Here is a 22,359-nt window from a genome sequence, read left to right on the forward strand (position 1 = left end):
TTAATTAGAGTTGGATTTTATATGGAAAGCTCCAGTTTGATTTCAAGTTGCAGAGTTGCACTTCCAGGAGAGTGGAGTGAATTTAGTAGTTACTAGTTATTATTAGTGCACAGAGAAGGTCTGGGGGTGCCACTGAAAAGCAGAGCAATATACAGCTTCAGCCAAAGTTGTCTTTCTCCTGTAGCACGCTGAGCATCGCCTCAGTGAATTTATCCCTAGAAATGAAAGCTCTTCATTCTCTGATCTTTCATGAAAAACAATCTCATGAACTGTAATATTTTCATTACATTTTTAAGTGAAAAGACTAGATGGAAATGAAAAAAGATCCTTCAACCTCCCTGCTGTGAAAGGTGAGGAGATAGATGCACTATGTAAGACCAGCAGGGCAGTTCCGTCGTTCTTTTTTTTCCCTCCCTTCCTTCAACTACCATTTCGTTTAATTATGGATTGCATGTATATGATAATATCTAAAGAAAAGAGTTTTCTTGAGGACAAAACTGGTTATTGATAGTATGCCTTTCTTTTTGCAATTGTGTTTTAACAAGGCATGAAGATCTTTTCTCATAAGTTTTCAAGGCTACATTAATTTGCAGGAAAACAAAACAATGCAAACACATCTTACAATCACCCTTCTTTCCTTTTAAACTGTCCTTCTGTTGCTAAAGTCCTTTTCCACTTGGTCCTACCCAAATTCCTTCCGCTGGGCTGCCAAGGAATTTCTCTCATTTTTTGCTCTTCTCTCCCACAAATGCCCATCCTTTTCTCACCAGCTTTCATTCCCCTCCAAAATGAAAGCAGTTACCCAAACAATCTGCTTTAACCCCAACATCTGCCTGACAAACACTGAGTCTTAATTCTCTCCCTATCTGCTTTTTATTTTCTTTCATTTCCTTTTTCTTGGGGATGGGGTGCATAGGGGGCTCAGGACATAGGGAGAACTTTGGGCTGAGAGGAGAGTTAGATGCCTGCAGATACAAACTCAGTAGCAGATTCTTTCCAGTCTCAGGAACTGATGGCTGTTCTTGTACCTGGAACAATAAACCTTGACAGGTTTACAACTGATAAAAGCATCTCTCCCTCCTCCTAAACAGGTGGGTCAGCTTTACCAGCTAGATTATCACCAGGTCCTAACATCTTCCACCTGGTCTCCTCCCTCTGCTTCCACTCCCTCCACTTTAGTGTCCTCTTTGCATCCCTCCATCTCCAAAGATATCAGAGCTCATCCTGGAGGCCCTAATTTCTAATTTTTGTGTCTCACCCAATGACCTGAATTCCTTAGGGCCAGAATTCTCTTTTGATTCACAGAACCTTAGTTCCTATGCCCTTCTCAAACTTCTTGTCTTTGTGAAGGTGAGTCCCAAATATGACAACTTGACCATTCACCAGAAGAGCTTCAGTCAGATGGTACCAGGTCCTTCTACTCAAGAATCCCTTCACCTGTCTGTCTCTGCTTCCAGGTCTGTTCTGGGTTGATTGATTTGGGAATAGTGTCCAAGGGGGACATGCCCATAGCAGTGAAGAGGGGACACAAAAGCACTCAGTGACACTAAAATGATCCACCATGTTAGACCAGGGTAGTCTATTAGAACACAAGTTGGGTAGGAACGGATCATCCATCTAACCAGTGATACAAGATATCAGAGGAATGTCCAACTGCAGCCATGAAACACAAATTTCAGACTGAAATAGATTCCGTCTTCATCCTGTTGGCCAGAAAAAATATTTTTAAATTGTTTATGCTATTATTGTTTGTATTATTATTAACATTTTATTTTTGTCATTATTGCTGCAGTTTTTGTTATTTTATTTTTGTTGTTGTTGCTGCTATTATACTACTTAACAGAAGTTTAGAAAGATTAGTCAGATTAATTAGTTTATTGGTAATTTAAAGCTGAAAACTAGTAATTAAGCCAAAAACTAAAAATGATCAGGGATGATTCATACCAATGTAGGATTTGGGAGGAAGAGAATCTAAATTTTGGATATAAAATTTGGCAGCTGTGAAATAAACAGGACTTGGGAATCAGAACTATGGTAATTGGAATATTCTTAGTCACTCAGTCTCTCTCTCTCTCCCCCCAACGTGCTCCAGATTCAGCTAAGATCGCTCTGTGATTTGTTTGATAGAGGGAAAAAAATACATTTGTTTTTGTTGACAGAGAACAAAGACCCCAGGCTTGTTCTTCAGTCATTTGCATTTGCGCGTGAATTCCTTCTGCTTAGGACCATCCAAATACCTAAGATCTCTTCTCTCTAAGTTTGCCTCCTTCATCTCTTTGCTCTTATTACACACCTCACTGAAGAGGGTGCATCATATAAGACAGGTATACAATTTCAGCCCTTTCCACAGACACATTCCATGGAATATAAATTCAATAATGCAATTCTCTCCACAACAAGCTCTCTGCTATCTTTCAAATATAATTAATGTTTTGATAGTGCAGTTCTTTAACTACATATATACACACAAAAACAGACGCACCCTCTAGCTTTGCTGTTTGTGAATCTAAAACAGAAATGGATTCGGCTCTTTCAGTGACTCCTAAAATTCCTCAACTCAGTCAGCCCACAGAGAAGAAATCTGTTTAGGTAATAACTGCACAGTCTGTTGTATGTCCAAAAATACTTAAAACAATAAAAATGCAAGCCCCTAATTTTTGACAGTCATTTTTGTCAAATTTCCTAGTAATTAAAGGCTATTCTGAATTGATATTCTGATACAGACATTCACCAGATAGCAGTCAAAATCAACAAAAACACTGTCCTAACCTACTGGTTGTCTTTTCCAAGTTTCGATGATGGAAACTGAATTTCAGTACCTTCCATTTATCCAGTTGGGGCTAAACTGACAGAGATGTATAAAAACTAGCAACCATAACAACGGCTTCCATATGAGAATGCTTATTCCATCAGATACTCAGTTATATGTTTCAGATGGGTTAGTTCATTAATTACAGTTGGCTGTATATTGACATATTTGTATGTGAAATAGATGGTCAGAAAGACAGATATATAGACAACCACCTATGCAGTAGCAGTTAAGTGAGCAAATGCTGCTGAGCTCCTATATTCAAATGTACAATATCCCTAACAGTTTATTCCTACAAGCTGACTACAATTATAAGAGGATGAATAAACTTTCAGACTGTAGGACATGATATGTTTTCAGTATTAGAAGAAAAACATGTAATCTGTAATACTTAATCCAATGAAAATATAAACCTTAATCTCCCTATATTGTTACTGAGTTGAAGGAGCTAGTTATTTGGAACTGATACACTGATTTCCAAGCATCTGGGCCATTTTGTTTGATTCATGAATGTATATGAGGTGCTGGCAAGGGCAACACTTTACACATTTCTGCACAAAATTTTCAGAGAAGATACATAAAAAAGAATTTTTAAAAACTTTTGAGGTTTTATTTTCTTAGTCTTCATGTGGCAGTTGATGTTTGGAATTGTGAAAGAGGGTAAAAGAAAGAGCAAGTAAAGGAGAACATGTGGCTGATTCTAAATAAGTAGGTATTTTTACTAGATGTGAAAGAAACAAAAATATTTCCCCAGTACAGTTGTCCAAAAAGAGGGGAGAGTGTGATTTGTGGAGCTCACTGTGCTTTTTGTTATTTTTTTAGATAGTGGTGGCCCATGAGGGTTCCTTTAACATTACTTTTCTCCAACCTTCTTTCCTTGAAAGCATAAATGTGAGGACTACTTATCCCTTCATTCCTCCACAGACTAATGTATAACAGCACATATTTCCGTTAGATTTTCAATAGAAAAAAATTCTTTATAGGTTGGTAGTTTCTATTTTAATACAGAACCAAATGATCTATCACAATTGTTTAGATGCAGTTAACTTGATTTTTGCCAATACTGAGCTGCTGTGTGTGTGTGTGTAAGATTTTTACAATATTGATCAGCAATGATGTGTGAGCTATCAAAAAGAAATCTGTTAGGCTTTTTAGATTTGTTCTGATTTCTTCCTTGTTTTCTCCTTTTCGATTTGTTTTTGAGGCAGTGACACAACTACTTCTCTGATACCCAAATGAGGTTTTGTTTGGCTCAGGTTAATATTAAAGAAGATCACATACACGGTTGGAAAATATTGTTATTTTTCTTTAATGGGGAAAATTGGACTCCCGCGTGTCAGATCTGTGGTTTTCTGAAGGGCAATGGAAATGGTACTGACATCACTTTGCACTTTAACAATCGGATTTGGTCAGGGTACAAGTTGTTTGTTTAACCCGACAGCTCGGTGCACCCCGTCGCACGCTTTGCACACTCATTAAAACGATTATTCACGACCTGTCGAGTGTTTTCGGGTTCATTCACAGGAAAGGCTTGGAGCGAGCGAGAGCAATTCAAGTCAACACTGTCCACTACCCCGACGCACGTGAGGACGAGCTGGTGCGTGCGTAGGAAGGGGTGGGGGTGAGCAAGCCTTAGCTCTAAGTCGGTTCATCTGATGCTCTGGAATCTCGGTCTCGAAAGAATGCTGAGTGCTTGGTCCTAAAGGGCCATATCTCTGTGTTAACTTCAAGGGCTTGGCACGGGACAGAAAAATAAAAATAGACAAAATAAACAAACCTCAAAGCTCTCCCTCTGCTCCTCCTTTCAACCTTCTACACAGCTTAAGGTCCCAGGGCTCGCCCACCTTCTGCCTGCAGCCGCCTGACTGCGAGGCTCCACCTCTCAGAGCACCGATGCTGAGGTTATCAGTAGTTTCAGGAAAACTCGCCAGGGTGAGGAGAGTTAATTCCATGTCTCAAGGCCCTTTCCTTCTTAAGAAAGAATTCGATTAATTTTCCTCTATATTCTTCGCAGATACCAGAGAAGGGGTACGTGTGAGAAACGAAGAAGAGAACTATTAACCGTATTTGGTAGATGAATTCTAAATTATTAGTGAGGAAAAACTGATCCTCCAGACTGCAATAAAAGATCTGTAAAGTCAGAAGCAAATAGCCCTCAAAGAATTTGGCCACTCCTTCCCCCCATTTCCAAGTCATCTTTCAACATTTTGTAATGACAATAAGAGAAGCACATGCATCTCAATCTCCCATAGATAAACAAGGCCTGCTGTCACTTCTACCTGATTCTACTTTATTCCTTCTAGAGTACTGCCTTTTACATACAAAAGTCACACTCCCTGGTCTTTAGTTGTCCTATTTGTTCAAATCAACTTTGATGCATAACATTCACATGTAAGCTTTTAGTTCAAGAGAAATGCCAATCTTCATAAGGTATAATTGTAGATATACACTAAATTATAGAATATATGCATTTAGTATGTACTGAAGAATCTGAGAATATCCTGTTCAGCATAAGTACCCCTGGCATAACTTAGAGGTATTCAAAATCCATTGCTCCTTGATTTTCAATAGCATTAGTAAACCCAATGGTCACTTTATTGTCATGAGGGTAACCTAGTCATGTCAACGGAAAAAAAAAAACCCAAAAACCTCATTCATCAGTTTCATTCTATCACACCTAACATCATATAATCATCTGTTTTCCTATTTTATAAAAACATAAGCACAATGTTAGAAGAATGGAAGCTTTTGAGTAGTGTGAGATTTTAATCAGAGACAGGTTCCTAATTCCTAAAAAGTAAGTACGAATAAGTAATTTCATACACTCTTTGGAGTGCCATAATTCACTACCAAGTTTACTTAAAATTGATCTGTCAAATGTGTTTCCTATATAAGTTCTTTCATTAAAACCAACCTGCGATAATAATCAAGAGGCAGATGCTGAAATATGTAAGTAAATAACTGAAAGTCTGCATAAATGAACACAAATCAATGCAGTAATAGACCACGCCATCGATGCAGGAATGATCAATTCTAGTCTTCCAGCCTGCAGTCAGAGCTCCCAATGTATAATTAAAAGTATATTTTTCAACTCCACTGCTGCTGCTACTACTACAATTACTACTACTGGAAATAAATAAACAAGCCCTCTTGCCACTTCTACCTGATTCTACCTTATTCCTTCTAGAGTATATTTGATGGGGTGGGACGAGTACTCTTTTTTTTCTAACAAAGCTTTGCCAAACTTAAAATTACATAATTAATGATAAAAGTTATAAAAGCATTAAATAATAAAATTGCCACCTTATTCATGTTCTGAGTTTTCAACCTTCATTATAGCCTCTAATTATTCATTCAGCACGTTTTAATGGGTAAAAGACACACAAAGTGCTCATTTTTAAAGATTTTTAAAAACTACTATGGTACCTTTGGCTTTATAGGTTCTTTGGGCCTTTTGTTAAAACAAAAGAGTAAAAATGTTATTTCCTCAATATACCCTGGGAGTTCTTATGCCTTTGCCTGCATATGCAAGCAGTCTGAAACAAGGAAGGGGGGAAGAGCATCTGCGTTATTCCAAAATTGTTTCATAAAGTGATTGCAAAACAAACAAGTGTCTGCCTCAAATAAATAAATATACTTTGGATTTCTAGAAATTCACATCTGAAACATTTCAGATTTTGCTTAAAGTTAAATTTCCTTTTTGAGAATATTTATCCCTGGAGGGCAGAATTAATTTAAATTAGCAAGTACCGGTGTATGATGAGTTTGAGTATTTAGGTTCTGTAGAGTAATGAAAATATGGTGTTCACATTTTTTTCTTAATCAACAAAGATGCTTATTTACATTCATCCTTGAATTAGTGTGGTCCTTCTGAAGCACAGGCCTCAAATTTTTTCTTATTTATGAAATTCAGCATCTTTGAAAGTGATTTTTTTCCTTGCATGATATCACTAGCACATAAATATCCATTTTTATTGTCTTTGTATAATTATGTGACCAAACGTTCTCTTTGACTCCTCTCCTTTCCATCTAGGAAACAGGATGCAAGGGCAACTGATCCCAAAAGGAAAATATCACCAGTTATTGTTTAGAGCTAATTTAACAGATAATTTAACTTCAAACAACAATGATCAGGTCATTAAATTTCAGAGCAGTGAGAAAATGAAAGAACTGAGAGATAATTCAGTTTATCTCTAACCCCACTACAGTTTTTAGTTTTTCTGTTCAGTCAAGAGAATCAACAGCAACGCCTTGCCTTCCAGACCCAGAGCAAGATAGGTTTGCACCTGAAATGCATTCTGATTAAAAGGATTAGACAATATGAGGAGAAGAAAGAGGGAATATAACTGAGGAAGATGGCCCCAATTCGAGGAGTGCTGACTGTGTAGAAAAATTCAACCTAAAGCGAAGTTGAATATCCCGAACACGTCTGGCAGTGAACAGTCCCCCATTCGGACGATAATCCCTACATCGTGCAACGTGCAGTGAGCTTCCTCCCTAGCTTTCCCCAAGGCCGGAGAGGAGGGCTGAGATTCACACGCGGCAGGCGACACGCCGTGACAAGGACAGGGGACATCCTGTCTCTTCTCTCACTGTCACAAGCATAATTTTGAGAGTTACTGGCTATTTTAAACGCCTTTTCCTAATTCAACAATTCTGGAATTTCTGCCTCCCTTAGTTTTGATAGAGGGCCAGGTGAGGATGGGGTTGAGGCATAGAAATTGAGTCTTATGGAAGACGGGGAGGGGGGGACAGTCGGAAATGGATGAACTCCATTCTTCATGGTTCTTTCTTTTCAAGGCTGAAGATCACTGTTGAGAATCCCCCTCGCACAAGCAGGATGCTCTGCCCACCTAACCCCCTGCCTCCCTTTCCCTGGCGCAGGGACACCTTTGAAAGTGTTGGAATTCCTACCCCAAAGGCTACCTCTTTTCCTCTAAGAACCCTTCACTTCGGACCACGGGTTTGGGCAGAAAAGAAACGGGGCAGAAAGCGAAATGGAAGAGTAGAGTGGAAAGGAGAAAAGGTGTCCACTACAGAGGAAACAGTTCTATCAACCAGCAGGTGCTAAGATCTGAAACCGCACCAGGTGGGCGGGTGGGGAGCACGGAAGAAAGGGCAGAAAGGGGAAAGGCGGGGAAGCGCGCCGGCCCAGCTGCGGGCGTCGGTGTCCCCGGAGTCAGCCGGCGCCCTCGCACTCCGAGCTCCGCCTTGTCCTGGGCAAGAGCGCCCTCACCTTGCGGCTCGCTGCGAGGCGCCCGGCTTCCCCTCTGCCGGCGTCTCCGCCGCCGCGGCCCGGGAGCACCTCTGCACCGCGCCGCCAGCGCCACAGCGGCCCGGCCGCCCAAAGCACGTTTCTACACGATTCCAAAATCCGAGAAAACCGCGTTGCCGGGTCCCTGCCACAGGGACCTCAAGTCCCGCCATCATGCTGAAGTCCCCGGGGCGCCCGAAAGGCTAACGGGGAAACCTCGGCGAGGGCTCCAAACTCGCTTCGGGCCGAGGCAACCTGTCTCGCGCGCCCGCAGCTACTCTCGGGATACCCTGGCTCTCGAGCTTACACCGCCGTCTCCTAAGTGTGCATTAAGAATCAATTATTAGCCTGAGATCCCAAAGCCAGGAACTGAGATATTCCCAGCAGGGACGAAGTCAAGCCCAGAACGGTGCTCATTTCCTTACTCCTTCGAATAAGGGAAAGAGAGCCTCCCACCCCCGACTCTACCTGGAGCAACGCCGCTAAAGCCGGCAGGGATCCTCGCCCGACCCAGGCCAAGGAGCTGGGAGCGGAGGGCCAGCTCTGGGGGAGGTGGGCGAAGTTGGTGTAAAAATAGGGGGAGGAGGGACATCCCACCAAGAAATAAAAAGAAAGAAAAGGAAAAAGAAAAGAAAACTTTAGAACGCAGCAAGCCCTTGACTCTCGAACAAAAACCTTTGTCTCAAATAGGGGGAGCAAATACGTAGAGGTTTGAACCTTAAGTCTCGTTAGTGTCTTCTCGCAGTTTCTTTAAGACTCAGAAATCCTTTTCCCACGAAATGAATTACTTTGCACTTTGGAACCTAGTTCAGTCTCCCACTACCCTGGCTCCATAGAAACTCTTCTCCTTTTCTCACCATCCCTTTTTACCATGTCTACACCCTTTTTACTTAGGGATCCACCGCGACTCTCTGCCGCCGAGGGGGAAAAAAAGTCATGCATTCTTTCAGCTACTTCTGCTGATAGCGCGCCCTCTAAGAAAGAACTTTTTTTTTTTTTTTTTTTTTTTAAACAGTACTTTAGTCCTGGACCTCAAAGTCTCAGTTTGAGCCTTGGTCAAAATCAGCCGGTCGGGCACAGCTCCCCCGCCACCCGCATCCCGGTAAAGCACTTTCACTTACCGATCTTGGGTAAGAGCTCTTCCAGTCCTGAAGTCTTTTTCCTCGGCATCCTCCGGGCAACATCAGGCACAGTCTTGGGTGGAGGGGGGGAAAAAAAGATAGAAATTGGAAGGCAGAAAAGAGACTCAAAATATAACACTACATCATATATTTCCTTGAGCCACCTTGGCCTACATCCTTAGGAAAAGGTCCCGGTGAACTGACCGCTGGAGTGGAGAAAAGGTCGGTTTGGGGGCCGAAAACCAAGAGGTGGATTATTTTAACTGCTGATGGTTGGGGTGGGGGGAGGGGAGACTCTGGAGGGAGGGTAGAGACGGGAGAATGATTGGGATGGGAAAAGAAAGCCTTAAAAAAAAAAAAAAGCGCATAAGAGAAAATCAAGAATGAAGTACTGTGAAAGATAGCGCCTTTGAACTCTTACAGGTTGGAAGCTCTTAGGGAGAATGCAGACGTGTATGCGCGAAAAGGAGAATCTAAATGACCCCTATTCTTTCTGTATCTCCAGGATCTGGCCTCAAGTAGGGGGAAAAAAAAAGAAGGGGGAATTTTAATTTCAGTTTCACCTACCCTACTTGTTGGAATGGTTGCGCAGATTTTCATGCTGGAGAGTCCCATCTGTCTGGCAGAAGCTGGAGTAGTGTTGGGGGCAGGTTATCTGGTGAAGTAGGAATGTTCAGGAACCCCGCCCTCTAGGCACAGTTACACAACCCTAGCAACCCGTCTCAGCCCCTTCTAAAACCTCTAATGGTCTTCACCTTCACCCTTTGTTAGCCTATTTCTCAAACAGGCATTGAGTCCCAAACACAACCAGCCAATTTAGCTATTCTTAAAATTAATTTCTCAAAAGCAAAATTATTTCATTGCATGCAAGTTCTTCAACGATGTTGTAGAAAACAGACTTTAAAAAACCATATTTATATATTTAGAGCTCTAAGTATTTTGGATTTATCCACCTACTTGGGTGAAATAACCAATTTAAATATACATAATTAAATCAAACACTACAAGTCTCATTTTCTTTTTTATCTATCCTCAATTTGATGTGAGTAATAGAAACCACATGAAATCTTCCATGAGCATAGATACTTGTATTAAATCTTGTTAGTTCTGGGCTTCATATTCCCGTAATTTCCAATTTTGAAACAACTTGAAGAAACATTTGCAAGAATCTTTTCACTGCTCTAGCTTAAGTAAGTCACTCTCTCAAAGTTTTATATATTAATAATTTGTATTAACTTGTAGCAGACAAAATACTTTAAACCTGGAAAGAAACTGCAATTTGAGATGTCAAATAAGTTATGATCACTAAGCACTTCCAGTTCCAAAATCTCAAAAAGAGCAACCTTCATCTCATTAAAAACAGTTATTAACTATAAAAGAAGAAAAGCTTCAAAAAGTTTCAAAATGTTTTTCCAGCATAAGTTAATTTTAACTGGCAAAGGTTGAAGACAACAAATAACAACACAATGTTACAACCAATTTGTTGCAAAAAATCTATTAAATGCCATGCTAGATTTCTGTGTGTTTTGAAGATGATAGTTTGAGGGACGATAGGACTCACTGAGATAAATGAAATGTTCATATTGGGCTTCAGGAGGCCTTCACAAAGTTCCTTCTCTCTGTATATCCCCCTTAGTATCTAGTATGCATATTAAACAAACTATTCTTACTTCTAATCATATCCGTTGTATGTGTAACTTGGACATGCATCCAAGTAGAACTTTCTACTCCAGTCCTTAGTTATCAATTCAAAGAAGTCGATTTTACTTTTGATTTCAGAACATTACATTTGCCACTGGAATTCTATTTCTTGATCATGCAAATAAACAATCAGAAATAATAGCTATTTAATATGGCCATAAAAAAATACTTATGGGGGAAATCTGTCTTCTATATATATGTCCCTTCACCTCACTATGAGTCTGACTGTCTTTGTAACTTTTGATAGGCAAAAGACTATATTTCTTCTGTCCCAGTACATTCTTATTCTACAAATAAAACCCATGGTGAAAGCAAACAATACATCATCACCTTTTCCAGTCTAAACACATGCTTGTCTTTGAGCTGTTTTGGATCACAAATGTGTAATAGGAATTTCCTTTCCCTAACTTCATTCACTTGGACGCTATTACTATTTTTATTATCAGTCATACATTTGGCTTCTAAAATAATTTATTTGTGGAATTTTCTTTCATGCTTCATCCTAAAGAACTGTTAAATTCCAAGAAACTTAGACCTCTGGTGAAACTGCTCTCATACTAAGAAAATAGAATCTTGTCCAGTCTGCTTAAAGGAGATAATTAAACTAGCTGTCTTGGTCTATTTTAGTTCTTTCCCCATTTGTGTATATTTGGTTCCAGCTCTTTTAATTTTTTCCTGGCCTTTTTCTGTCTTAGATCTCTCTCTCCTCTCTCTCATTCATTTTTTCTTTTTGGTAGCAGGGACTTTTTTTTTTTTTTTAAGGTTCAAGATCCTCCTTTCCCTTTCTTCCCTCTAGCTGTCTCTTCCTCTATCTCTCCATTCCACAGGCCACCCATTCCCATATTCCAATATTAACTATTCTGTAGTTGTATTTCAAATCTGTTTCAGTCAGCCTGCTTCTCGCCTAGGTTTTTTTTTTTTCCTCCTGACCAACTCTCTAAGTGTTTGCCGATAACATCTTGGGGACAGATTATTTTTCATTGGGCCCTTTGTAAGAAGTAGCCAGCTTATTGCATTACTGCAGAACACATTTCAGACTATACAATTGTAACAAATGAACAACTTGTCCTCCACGGACTCACCACAGGATCCAATTAGTTACTAAACCTTTTAGTTAGGTTTACTAATTATTTTCTGGAGTCACAGCAATTGGACTGCTAAACAACTCAAGAAAATGTTTTCATTTTGCTTCAGATTTATATCTATATGCATATATGTGCATGCATATGTATACTGCAAGTTAAAACAAAATTATGACTAAGCAAGAGGACAAATTTCTAGATAAAACTACACAGACATATTTAAAAGGGAATCAAGAAATACCTCTATGATGTAAAAATGAAAGAAAAGGAGAGAGGCATTTTACTTCTTCTGAACATCTGGATCTTTAAATTGTTATAATTTAAAAATAAAATATAAACATTGATCTGCAAGTCATTACAACAGGTGATCACTTCAGCAAAATCTATATTGCAACTTCAGCACATCTTTATTAGAACTCTTTCATTGTGGGTAAACAGCCACAAAAATAAATGCTGACTTAGAAAGTATAAATACAAATATTTAAACAAAAATATTTGCAGCATTCATAGCGCAAATTGTACCTGAACTGAAGGGCTCTGTGTGTCTATATATATTACATATGTGTGCATTATATTCACTTCTATCTAACCATATACATATATTTATTTATAATTTGCCAAGTGCTATAAACAAGATACCTGAAACAAAATATATAAAAAGCATTCTATCAACTGATTTGAAAATAAACACAAGGTAAATAGCTATGCACATAAAATTAAATAATCTCTTTTTACTGTATATCTACAGAAACTTAAAGATATCAGCTGAAAAGCCTATATTTTGTTTAAAGCTAGCATTTATTAAATAGTCTGCTCCTGGTAAAATTTGAATCCACAATGGAAAAAATATTATATTCATTTGAAAAGTCTCAGTTCAAATGAAAGGAGCAGTTTAAATTTCAGTTGGCTGAAAAAGCCTTTGAATTCCCTAGAACTTTAATGATCTTTTAAAAATTAGTTCTACTTAATAAAAGAGACAAAAGTATCAAGATATATATGAATTTAGCCTATTTTTTTATTTCTGTGTGTTCATAGTAAACATTTTTGTAAGTGACAAACACGGGCATATGACCACAGTATCACAATCAAGAAATTTTAAGACAACATTAACAATCACTCAAATTTATGCGGCATCTGCGCAACACAGGTTACATATTTGCAAGGTTTACCTATAAGTACAATAGGTATTAACATTTCACTACATTTAGAAAAAATAAAAGTGACCTGTTAGTGACCACATACATCAAAATATACACAACACAAAATGAAGGCAATCATTAATTTTGTCCCCTTCCGATTCATTTGAATGGGCAGTGCTGCCAACTGAAACAACTTTCTTTTTTTTTTTTTTTTTTTAAATACTTAGTATACCAAGTGCATTTTCTAGAACCCAATCTTTGGTCTAAAAGTAAACAAAATTAAAAAAAAAAAAAACAAAACAGCTTTTTAAAGAAAAGGACAAAACAATAAATGGCCAAAATAATTTCTTGGGCACCTCTACTACGAATGCTTCTTAAATACAAATTACAGTTTAACATTTTAAAACTCTCCCCATAATTTAGGTTGTTCTCAAGGTCTGCGTCCACCATAAAGATCCATGATAATTTATAATACTGCACACATGGAAATCTGGCGGCTCTTAAGGATAGACTTGTTAGGTTTGAATGAAAATGGCAAAGCAGTCACTATTTAGATACACATTCTACTATAATTTTGACTTCCAAACCTTATATTCTACAATGTATTCTCCCCACATTGCACCTCGCTGACACTCCACACCTTGTTAGAATAATAAACAACCCTAAAGACTGAACAAACGTACAGAAATGGGGGGGGGGGCTTAATAAAAAATACCTGGACTTATTTTTTTAATTATCATTTACAATGCAAATGTGTGTAAAACGTTCACTTACAGTCTGGTCCCAGGGATGTTAATGTATTAAAGGGTTGGAAGAAGACCCCTGATTTTGATGTGTGAAATAATCAGACAGTCCCCCGGACAGTCCCGTGGTGAAACTTGGCAAAGAGGGTCTTAAAGACTCACAGGGCAGGGTCGAGGGGGCCTGCGGAGACGTGGACGAAGAGGCGGCCCGGGCGCTCATGGACGTGCTGCTCTGCGAAGTCATTGATGGGTGCGGGACGTGGGGGAAAAAGTAACTGGTCTGGCCCGCGAGCAGGTTGACCGAACAGGGGTTGAGGGAGTAGGTCCCGGAGCAGGGCACCGACAGGCCGCAGGGCACCGAGGCGGCGAGCGCGGCGGCCGTGAGGTGGTGCGTGGCGTAGGGGATCTCCCCGTTGACCAGCCGGTCCACGCTCAGCCCGTTGGCCGTGGAGAAGGAGTGGTTGTTGCCCAGCGAGTTCTGAGTCAACACGGAGCTGTAGGGCATGGGGTGGCTGGGGTAGGCCGACGTGGTGCCGTTGTAACTCAAAGTGCTGCTGGCGCGGGGGTGGTGCAGGGACAGGAAGGGAGACATGGGCCAGTAGAGGGAGCCGGCGCGGTCCATGAAGGTGAGGCCGGTGGAGGTGAGGCGCGCCCCGCGCTTGAAGGCCAGCTTGGCCCGCGACGTGGTGGAGCGGCGCCGCAGCTTGCCCGTGGTGCCGCCGATGAACACGTCGTCGCTCGACGGGTCCAGCATCCAGTAGTTGCCCTTGCCCGGGTCGTCGTAGTGACGCGGCACCTTCACGAAGCACTTGTTGAGGGACAGGTTGTGGCGGATGGAGTTCTGCCAGCCCTGCTTGTTCTCGCGGTAGTAGGGGAAGTTCTTCATGATGAACTCGTAGATGCCGTTGAGCGTCAGCCGCTTCTCCGGGCTCTGCCGGATGGCCATCATGATGAGCGCGTTGTAGCTGAACGGCGGCTTCTCATACTTGCCGTTCTTCTTCTCGCCCTCCTTGCCCCCCTCCCCGTCCTTGCCGCCCTCTCCCGCCCCCTTCTTCTCCTCCCCCCCGGCGCCGGCGCCCTTCTCCTTCTCGTCCGGCCCGACGGGCGCCAGCTCCCCAGGGCCGCCGCCCGGCTCTCCCTTGCCGCCCAGCCCGTCCGCTTTGGCCCCGTCCAGGGCGGCGGCCGGGGGCGGCGGCGGCGGCGGCGGGAGCAGCAGCTGCTGTGGGCCCTTGTCGTCGTCGGCGGCCGGGGCGCCCCGCGCCTGGGGCGGCTGCGGTGCCTGGGGCGGCGGCGGCGGCGGCGGTGGCGGCTGCTGCTGCGGTGGCGGTTGCGGGGCGGGCGGCGGCGGGTGGTGATGATGGTGGTGATGGTGATGGTGATGCTGGGGGTGGTGGCTGTTGTGGTGGCCGTGGCTCGCGTGGTGGTTGTCGTTCTGGACCGCCTCTGGCACCAGGCTGTTGATACTGAACGAGGACTTGGGGATCATTTTCACCTCTTTCCTATCTCCCATGTCCAGCATCACCCAGTCGTCGGGGGGAAACGGCGACGGTAGCGGCGGCGGCGGCGCGGGAGCCGGGCAGCGGCGCAGCGGGCGGCGGCGACCGGTGGGTGCCGAGCGGGGCGCGGGCGGCGGCGGCGGCACTGAGCGCTTCGGCAGCAGCGCAGTTGGACCGCAGGCTCCGGCGCTGGCAAGTCATGTAGCAAAAGCAGCAACCACCCCTCAGGAATTAGAAGAAAAAAAAAAAAAAAGAAAAGAAAAAAAGAAAGAAAGAGGGGGAAAAAAAAAAAGAAACAACCACCGCCCCGGGGGTGAAGCTCCCTCGCTCCCAACTCTACTTCTCGGTCTCCCCCCCACCCCCCCGCTCCCCCCCCCTTGCTGCTTCCTCCTCCTCCTCCTCTCGCAGCAGCAGTCACAGCAGCAGCAGCAGCAGCAGCCCAAAGGGGGGGAGAGCCGGGCGGCGGGCGGGCGCGTCCCGGAGCGGCCGCGGCGAGGCTGGGGAGACAGCGATCGCGGCGGCTATAGCCACAATTAATTTTCCGAGCTACAGGCGCACACTAGGGCTGTAAAAAAATTTTTGGTTTAACCTTTCCTACCGCTGGGCCAATCAGAGCCGGCGGCGTGCGGGAGCGTCTCTCCCGCCGTCGACCAATCGGCGGGCCCGGGCCCACCCACCCCCGCCCCGCCCGTCCGTCCGCCCGCCCGCCCGCCTGCCCGCCGGCTCCCGCCCCCTCGGGCGCTCGCCTCCCCCTCTCCGCGGGCTCTGGGCCTCGCGGCCGCGCGGAGCCGCGTAGGGATACTCCGGCGGGAGCTCGCTGCGCCGCGGCCCTTCTCTGCGCGCCCCCCCACCCCACCCCCGACTACCTCCACTCCACCCCTGCCACCCCGCCGGTCTGCTCAACCGAAATCTCCCTCTTAGGGTAGATCTCTCCCATTTTCGGCTTCCTTCTCACTGTATTGAGACATTTTCGTTTGAGCGTCAATATTTGTCCTTATTGATTAAAGTTTGTATCCAGTTTTATTTTTAAAAGTGGGGGCGGTGGTGGCGGCGGCGGCGGAGAGGAGTGGGTGGGAGAGGGCAGGAAATGGAGGAGGAAGAGGCGAGGCACTACTCGGCGGGGTCGGCCTTGCAGGCCCGGGTCCGGCATTTCTGAGCCCGTAGGAAAGCCGTGCGTGCCGTAGGTAAAGCTCCTACGAGGCTTCGGAAGGTCGGGGAGGAAAGGCCCACCTCGGGCGCGGAGCGGGTTGGGGGTGGGGGTGGTGTCCTAAACCTTGAGGGAGGAGGGCCCGGGAGAGGTTTGGAAACGAAGAGATGTGGAGGAAGTGGGCTGGCGAGCGCGGGGCCAAACGGGGGTTACTTACTCGATTCCTGCGGCTCGGCCGGCGGCGAGCTCGGAGCTCGGGCGCCGCCGGGAAGCCGGGCCTGGGGCTCCAGGCGCTGCGGCGGCGGCGGTAGCGGCGGGCGAGGGCGGCTCAGTAGTGGGTGCCTATGATGGCCTTCCGAAATAAGGGGTGCTCAGAGAGAAAACAATACCAAACAATCTCGAAATAAACCAGGGAATACATGCTCTGTCTGTGCGTTCTCTTCCTTCCCCTTCTCTCCGGCTCCAGACCTTCGCTCACGCTCTGGGCGACTCGGTGCCGTTTTCTCCTCGCCGCTCCGGCGTCTTCTCAGCTTCTAATCCGAATTGGAAGCGAGTAGCCGCGAGCGATCACCCTGGAAATGTTTTCATTTTGATTGTTGACATTGGAAGGGGGGGAAAAAAAAGGGTGGGCGTCTATTTCTTTCCGGTGTTTTTTTTTTTTTTTTAAGCCTTCCTATTTTCACTCCCTCTTTTCTTTTTCGTTCCGTTTCTCAAATGTTTTTAATTTGTGCGGGCCTTAATCCTGAAATAACCTCATGCTTCAGCCAGCCCTTTCCCATCCTGAATGCTGCTGGAGGGCACCCAGGAGCCTTGGGAACGTGCGTCCCACAATTCCAGCTTCTTGGGCTTTAGGACTGGAAGGTTCGACTGAGGGTTGAAGTGAGTGGGGAGATTGTGATTCGAGGGCTTTAAAGGGATCCCGTGGCCAGGGGCAGGGCTAAGGCCCAGCATTTCCCAGGGATTGGAATTTGGTGCGGAGCACACTGATTCAAAGGCTGTTTCATCCCACATGGGCACGAAACGTAGCACATTTTACGGAGGATGAAGCCTGAGAGAAGAGGGAGGTGGAGGAGAAGCATACATGAAAAGCACCTTTACCTCTGTAAGGTAAATAATCACAGAATGTAAACCTTTCTTCACTTTGATAAACTCTCAAATTATCTGACAGATTTGGTTATTTACAAAAACGAAGAAAAAAGCGGTGCCTATTTGTGCTGTTAAAAGTTCGGTTCTAATATTTAAAAATGCAATTGATGAATACTCAGGTTGACAGCTATTCTACTCTCCCCATCCCACCCCACCTTGAAATTATGAGAAAGAATAAATGCTGAAGGGAATAAGGCAATTACAAATAACTGATGATTTTTAAATATGTATCTATGAGGAATGGCAATAAAGGAGCTTTGAACATTAAACTAACCTCAACTATCCAGTCACTGTATGTATGTGTGCGTGGGTTCCCCCTATGTCTACATAATTCCTTACTTTAAAATAAACTGTATTTACATGTGGGGAAATTCAAAGGTCCTAGCGATCTCCGTTGATGGTGACAGGGCCCCAAACTCTTGACTTCTAAGCTCCAGATTTCTCACAGAGCCCGGTGAGCTAATGGGCTTTGCGGGCCCGGCTGGAGAGATCTGTGGGCCTTCCTCTTTCGGCTCACTTTTCCTCCTCCCACCCTTCTCCCCGCCCCAAGCCTGTTATTCCTACTTTTCCTCGACTCGCATTCCTGCCTCCTCCCCTCTTCCCCCCTCCTCCCCCCTCACTCCCCCCACCCCTCAACTCCCTCGATTCCTCTCCCTCACTCCATTCCTCCACCTACTCCTCCCCATTCCCCCCCCCCCCCCCAAAGCCCCCTCCTCATCACCACTTATAATGGCACACGAGGGCTCCCTCCGAGGTGGACGGCCCGGTACGTTTTCGTAGTCGCTCTAGCGTGAAATGATTCGGTGTAACCGGATTCTTGGGAAAGGACAGGTTACGTAAACATTTACTGATGTGGAGTAACTATACTATTTGTACTCAGATATGCAGGAAGGAAAGTGTTGATTAACACAGAAGAAAAAAAAAAGCGAAATTAGCTGATTGCATGCTCATAAGTGCAAGCTGTCATTGAACTGCTTTTAAAATAGACACAGCTGGGTGTTTGTGTTGAAAAATTTCTTGTGTTTTTGCTAATACTGAAATAAGCATGATTTTGTATACCAAACATTTTCAGATCATTAAAATTTGTAATCTGTGCTGGTTTTAAACACAAAGAAAAGAAACAGAATCATTTCGATGTAAAATTTGCTGATATTATATTAACTCAATCAGGTCGGTACAAATTGTGCATTGTGCCTGGTAAAATCTGTTTGATCAATTTAATACACAAAGTGCCAAACGTGGGTATTGTTTGTTAACATTGGACATTTTATTCAAATCCGAGCGCAGCAGCAAACTGGAGGAGCCTTCCTTGAATACAACACTAGCACTGACTGATGAATTTTTAATGTTTTAAGGTGTTTCTTAGGTCAAAGCTGAGTGTTCATTGTTTTGTAATCCTGCATACAATTTTAGCAGGTGAAAATAAGTTTTTCTTCTGTTTACTTTCAAATAGCAAAAACTGGGGTCTGCTAATGAGAGCCGGATTAATCTGATTTTATGTGCTAGGAGCATATATTGACTGGGAAAATGTTTTGCATGCAGATTTAAAATGTGTTATATTATTTCAAGGGTTGCATGGGTGCAAGTCTTAAAATAAGATATTTGTGGTAGGAATAAATAGATTATAGTTTAATATAATCATATTAAAGATATTCTTCCTAATGACAAAGGTTATTTGCAGTGGGGGGGTGAGCTTTAATTCCTTCTAATAATTTTAATTAGACTTAATGATGAGATAGAATGATTTATATATATGTACATCTATATTATATATATGGGCTTGTTCAACAAAACATGCACTGTTTACTCAGCAGCCCACATTTGTCTCAGCAATGGCTTCTTTTTAGAACTGCTACTAGATGAAATGGAGGGGGAGGGGGTTCTTGGACAGAGTATTGTTCAAGTTGAAAGTCCCTGGATAGAGCTTTGTATATCCTACCGGCCAATTTGGGTGCAAATTGGATTTGAAGGACTGCCCACATCCACCTCAGGCCTCTTTCCTCAACACATGAAACCCTAACTCTGTATTTCCACCTCATTCAGTCTCTCTGTTACCTTCAAAGGACAGAAGGCATCTGGTGGTCTCTGATCTGAAAAAAATTCTCTATCACTTTAATATTGTATCATCATCAGCTTAATCTTGAGCTCTCATACACATGGATCTATAAATGTACAGTGTTAACGTCAAAGCCTAAGTTAGAGCAAATGTAATTTTCTGGCATATACAGTGGCAAACTTCTCTGTCTGCCCCCCACCCCCAATCCCCCTAAATGAGGACAGGCCTTGTAAAGAGTGAGCAGATCCAAGGGAAGAATTCCTTGGGAAATGAATTAGATTATTCCATCTCTAGTTTTAATTAAATAGCCAAGGCTCCACGGCCAACTTGCAGGGAGCAGCACGTTTGGTTTTTCCATTTGGTAGGGTTACCTTGAGTCTTCCTTAGGGCCTGTTTCGTGCTTTGGTCGTTGCTTTGCTTCTTTTTCCCTTGTTACCTGCTGGTTAAAGGAGGGCGAGCCATCTTTACCTAAAATCCACCCTGCTCTGGGCTCCCTGGATAGGGTGTTCTTGGAGCAGCGCCCAGCGCCAAGCTCTGGATAAAGCTGTCTTCCTGCAGATGCAAGGGGAGTCTCTGGCCCGCTGACGTTTGGGAGTGAGCGGAACCCTTACTTACGGAGGCATCCAGGTATTTCCAGAGATCCCATGACTATTGAGGTCTGCTCTCGCTCAAGCCAACTCGTCTGTAATCCCTTCCTAACAGCAGGTAATGGTGCTAACATTTAGTGATTATAAGTTACTCTTTAGCGTGTTGTATTCTTGTTCTGTGGGTTTTGGTTACAGGTTATATGATTAGGTTTGCGAGAACAGTAGTGAACTAAACTTCTCAGTGAGAGGTCTTCACACCAGGGAAGTGTTACTTTTCTGCAGCAGCCCTGCCTCATCACTCATTAGGGAGCTGCAGGTTGTCAAGCGGCTGCTCTTAGAGAGCGCGTGCACCCTGAATATCCCCAGGGGCGCGCACATGCGCGCGTGCACATACACGCGCGTGTACAACACACACACACACACACACACACACCCCTCACTAAAACTAAATTAAGAAGCCGATGATTAAGACAAGCGTCTACTAGGCCTGTCATTTCAGCATCCTTCCATCATAACATTGTGGCACCGGCAATTTTGCTTGAGAACCTTGAGAAAAAAAAAAAATCCATGGGAGAGCCTCGTATTTGAGCGTCGAGATGCTTAACTTGTAAAAGCTAGGGAAACACTTCGGAAGCAAGAAAGTCCAAAGTTAAAAAAATTAAAAAGCAGAGAAGCAAGAGGAGGTCTGGATAGAGACCCTGGGACTCCTCAGGCAGGTTTCTGTGACTCTGCCAGACAGCTTCCACGCTCTCTGAAGGCAAGCACGTACTCATCCAAAGGAATCATCTTGGGACCTGCAACAAAATACACTCCGGAGAAGCTTCTTCCCATTGCTAACCCTGCAGACTGCCAGGTATGGAGAAATCCATTAGGAAATATCACCACCCTAACATCAAAGGACCTTGAAAAAGCCTCTCTGAACAACCTTTCAGTGGAACAATCTGCACAGATCTTGTAAATATAAAATGCCCACTAGACCTTTACTTGTTCCCTGTTATTTGCCAGCGTGCTTGGGATCTCTGATTGTGGACAATCTGCAGAGGGAGTTGAGTCCTGCTAGTGGTGAGGGCAGGCCTGTTCCATTTTTTTGACCTGATCCAGTTGGGAGACTAAGTCCCACACCTTTTGGGCAATCGTGCCCTGAGAGGCCAGTTTCTTTTTTTCTTCTAGTTTCCCTAGGAAGAGGCACAGCCCATCCTTCAGAGGGGTCAGGAAATGCGAAAGGCTAAGACAAAGAGTTGGAGGGGGGTGATGGTGAGCGGGAATGACGGAAGCTGGTGCTGGGTCCTTAGCTTTAACCCTTGAGTCTATCTGAAAAGGAAGGAAGTGAGAGTTGGCCAAAGTCAGCACACAAGCAATGCTACCTTGGATTTTCCATCATGGTACACTGAAGGGGGGGGGGTGGGGAATGACCTCATAAACATGTATCAGTCTGAAAGAACTTACAGGCCTCAAAATGCTGAGCTCCTGTAGTTCCAGCTCCTGACTGTCCCCTCACTGTTCTCTTTAATTTGTTGGAGCTTCATTTTGATTTCCCATAGGAGACCAAATAATCTACTTTGGGAAATGCTAACGGCACGCTTCAAAGAATGTGGGGCATCGAGTCTCCTCTTAAGTACCGTTCCAAAAGGTCCCCCAAAACTCCGGTCATTGACAGAAAAGATGAAAAGGTGCGGCTAAGTGGCAGTTATTAGGACGGTCGGCTGCAAACCCGTCACTCTAAACAGTTAAAAAGTACCTGAAGAGCGCCGAACAATACAGAAGATTGATGAGTATGTTTTAGACAGTGCTCGCACCCACTGATGGCTTCTGCAGGAATGACGAGGGAGAAAACTGCCAGCGTTGGGGTGAGCAGGCGGGAGGCACGCGGAGACCCCTCCACCCCCGAAGTCCCCCTTCGCATTTGAAAAGTCATATGAGACAAAAAACACTATTTACTAATCAAATACATCCGCTTCCTTTCTAAAAACCCAGGTGGACAAACCCATGAGCCAGTTTTTACTTCTTGTCTTTCTCATACCCACCTGCCTTCCTCACTCTCGAACTGCAGTTCCTGTAGGTCTTCCCCTCCCCCTCCA

General features: G+C 44.0%; 1 protein-coding gene, 1 long non-coding RNA gene and 1 other non-coding gene across 8 annotated transcripts in view; 1 reads left to right on the forward strand and 2 right to left on the reverse strand.

The window, feature by feature from the left end:
* Nucleotides 1-1,541: 1,541 nt before the first annotated feature.
* LOC110131803 (uncharacterized) lies at nt 1,542-9,713 on the reverse strand. 2 transcript variants are annotated; one of them, XR_011491838.1, is made up of 3 exons: nt 9,606-9,713; nt 9,185-9,257; nt 1,542-1,703 (listed from the first exon to the last, which is right to left on the reverse strand). It is a non-coding gene; the product is annotated as an uncharacterized protein (transcript). The 2 variants fall into 2 exon arrangements; XR_011491839.1 differs by lacking the exon at nt 9,606-9,713 and adding an exon at nt 9,349-9,449.
* A 2,638-nt stretch (nt 9,714-12,351) lies between these two features.
* Nucleotides 12,352-17,340, reverse strand: FOXG1 (forkhead box G1). 2 transcript variants are annotated; one of them, XM_070478066.1, is made up of 2 exons: nt 16,710-17,340; nt 12,352-15,534 (listed from the first exon to the last, which is right to left on the reverse strand). In XM_070478066.1, the coding sequence occupies exon 2, from the start codon at nt 15,366-15,368 to the stop codon at nt 13,899-13,901; it is 1,470 nt and encodes a 489-aa protein (XP_070334167.1). In that variant the 5' UTR covers nt 15,369-15,534; nt 16,710-17,340; the 3' UTR covers nt 12,352-13,898. The 2 variants fall into 2 exon arrangements, with proteins under 2 accessions (XP_070334167.1, XP_070334168.1); XM_070478067.1 differs by having other exon boundaries at nt 12,352-15,568; nt 16,710-16,796.
* Nucleotides 17,341-17,441: 101 nt separating this feature from the next.
* LOC139038728 (uncharacterized) overlaps nt 17,442-22,359 on the forward strand; it is a 526,586-nt gene continuing 521,668 nt past the window's right edge. Inside the window, exon 1 of one of the 4 annotated variants that reach the window (XR_011491844.1) lies at nt 17,442-17,599. This is a non-coding gene — a long non-coding RNA (uncharacterized lncRNA). Of the gene's footprint in view, nt 17,600-18,246; nt 18,405-20,113; nt 20,400-22,359 lie in introns of those variants that run through there. The other 3 variants (XR_011491846.1, XR_011491843.1, XR_011491845.1) reach the window with 3 other exon arrangements.

Source organism: Odocoileus virginianus, chromosome 16 (genome assembly GCF_023699985.2).
Source record: "Odocoileus virginianus isolate 20LAN1187 ecotype Illinois chromosome 16, Ovbor_1.2, whole genome shotgun sequence".
In the NCBI taxonomy this organism is placed as follows: domain Eukaryota; kingdom Metazoa; phylum Chordata; class Mammalia; order Artiodactyla; family Cervidae; genus Odocoileus; species Odocoileus virginianus.

What these genes read in the sequence shown, in the direction of transcription:
- FOXG1 (XM_070478066.1), bottom strand. Translation starts at nt 15,368, where the DNA reads ATGCTGGACATGGGAGATAGGAAAGAGGTGAAAATGATCCCCAAGTCC.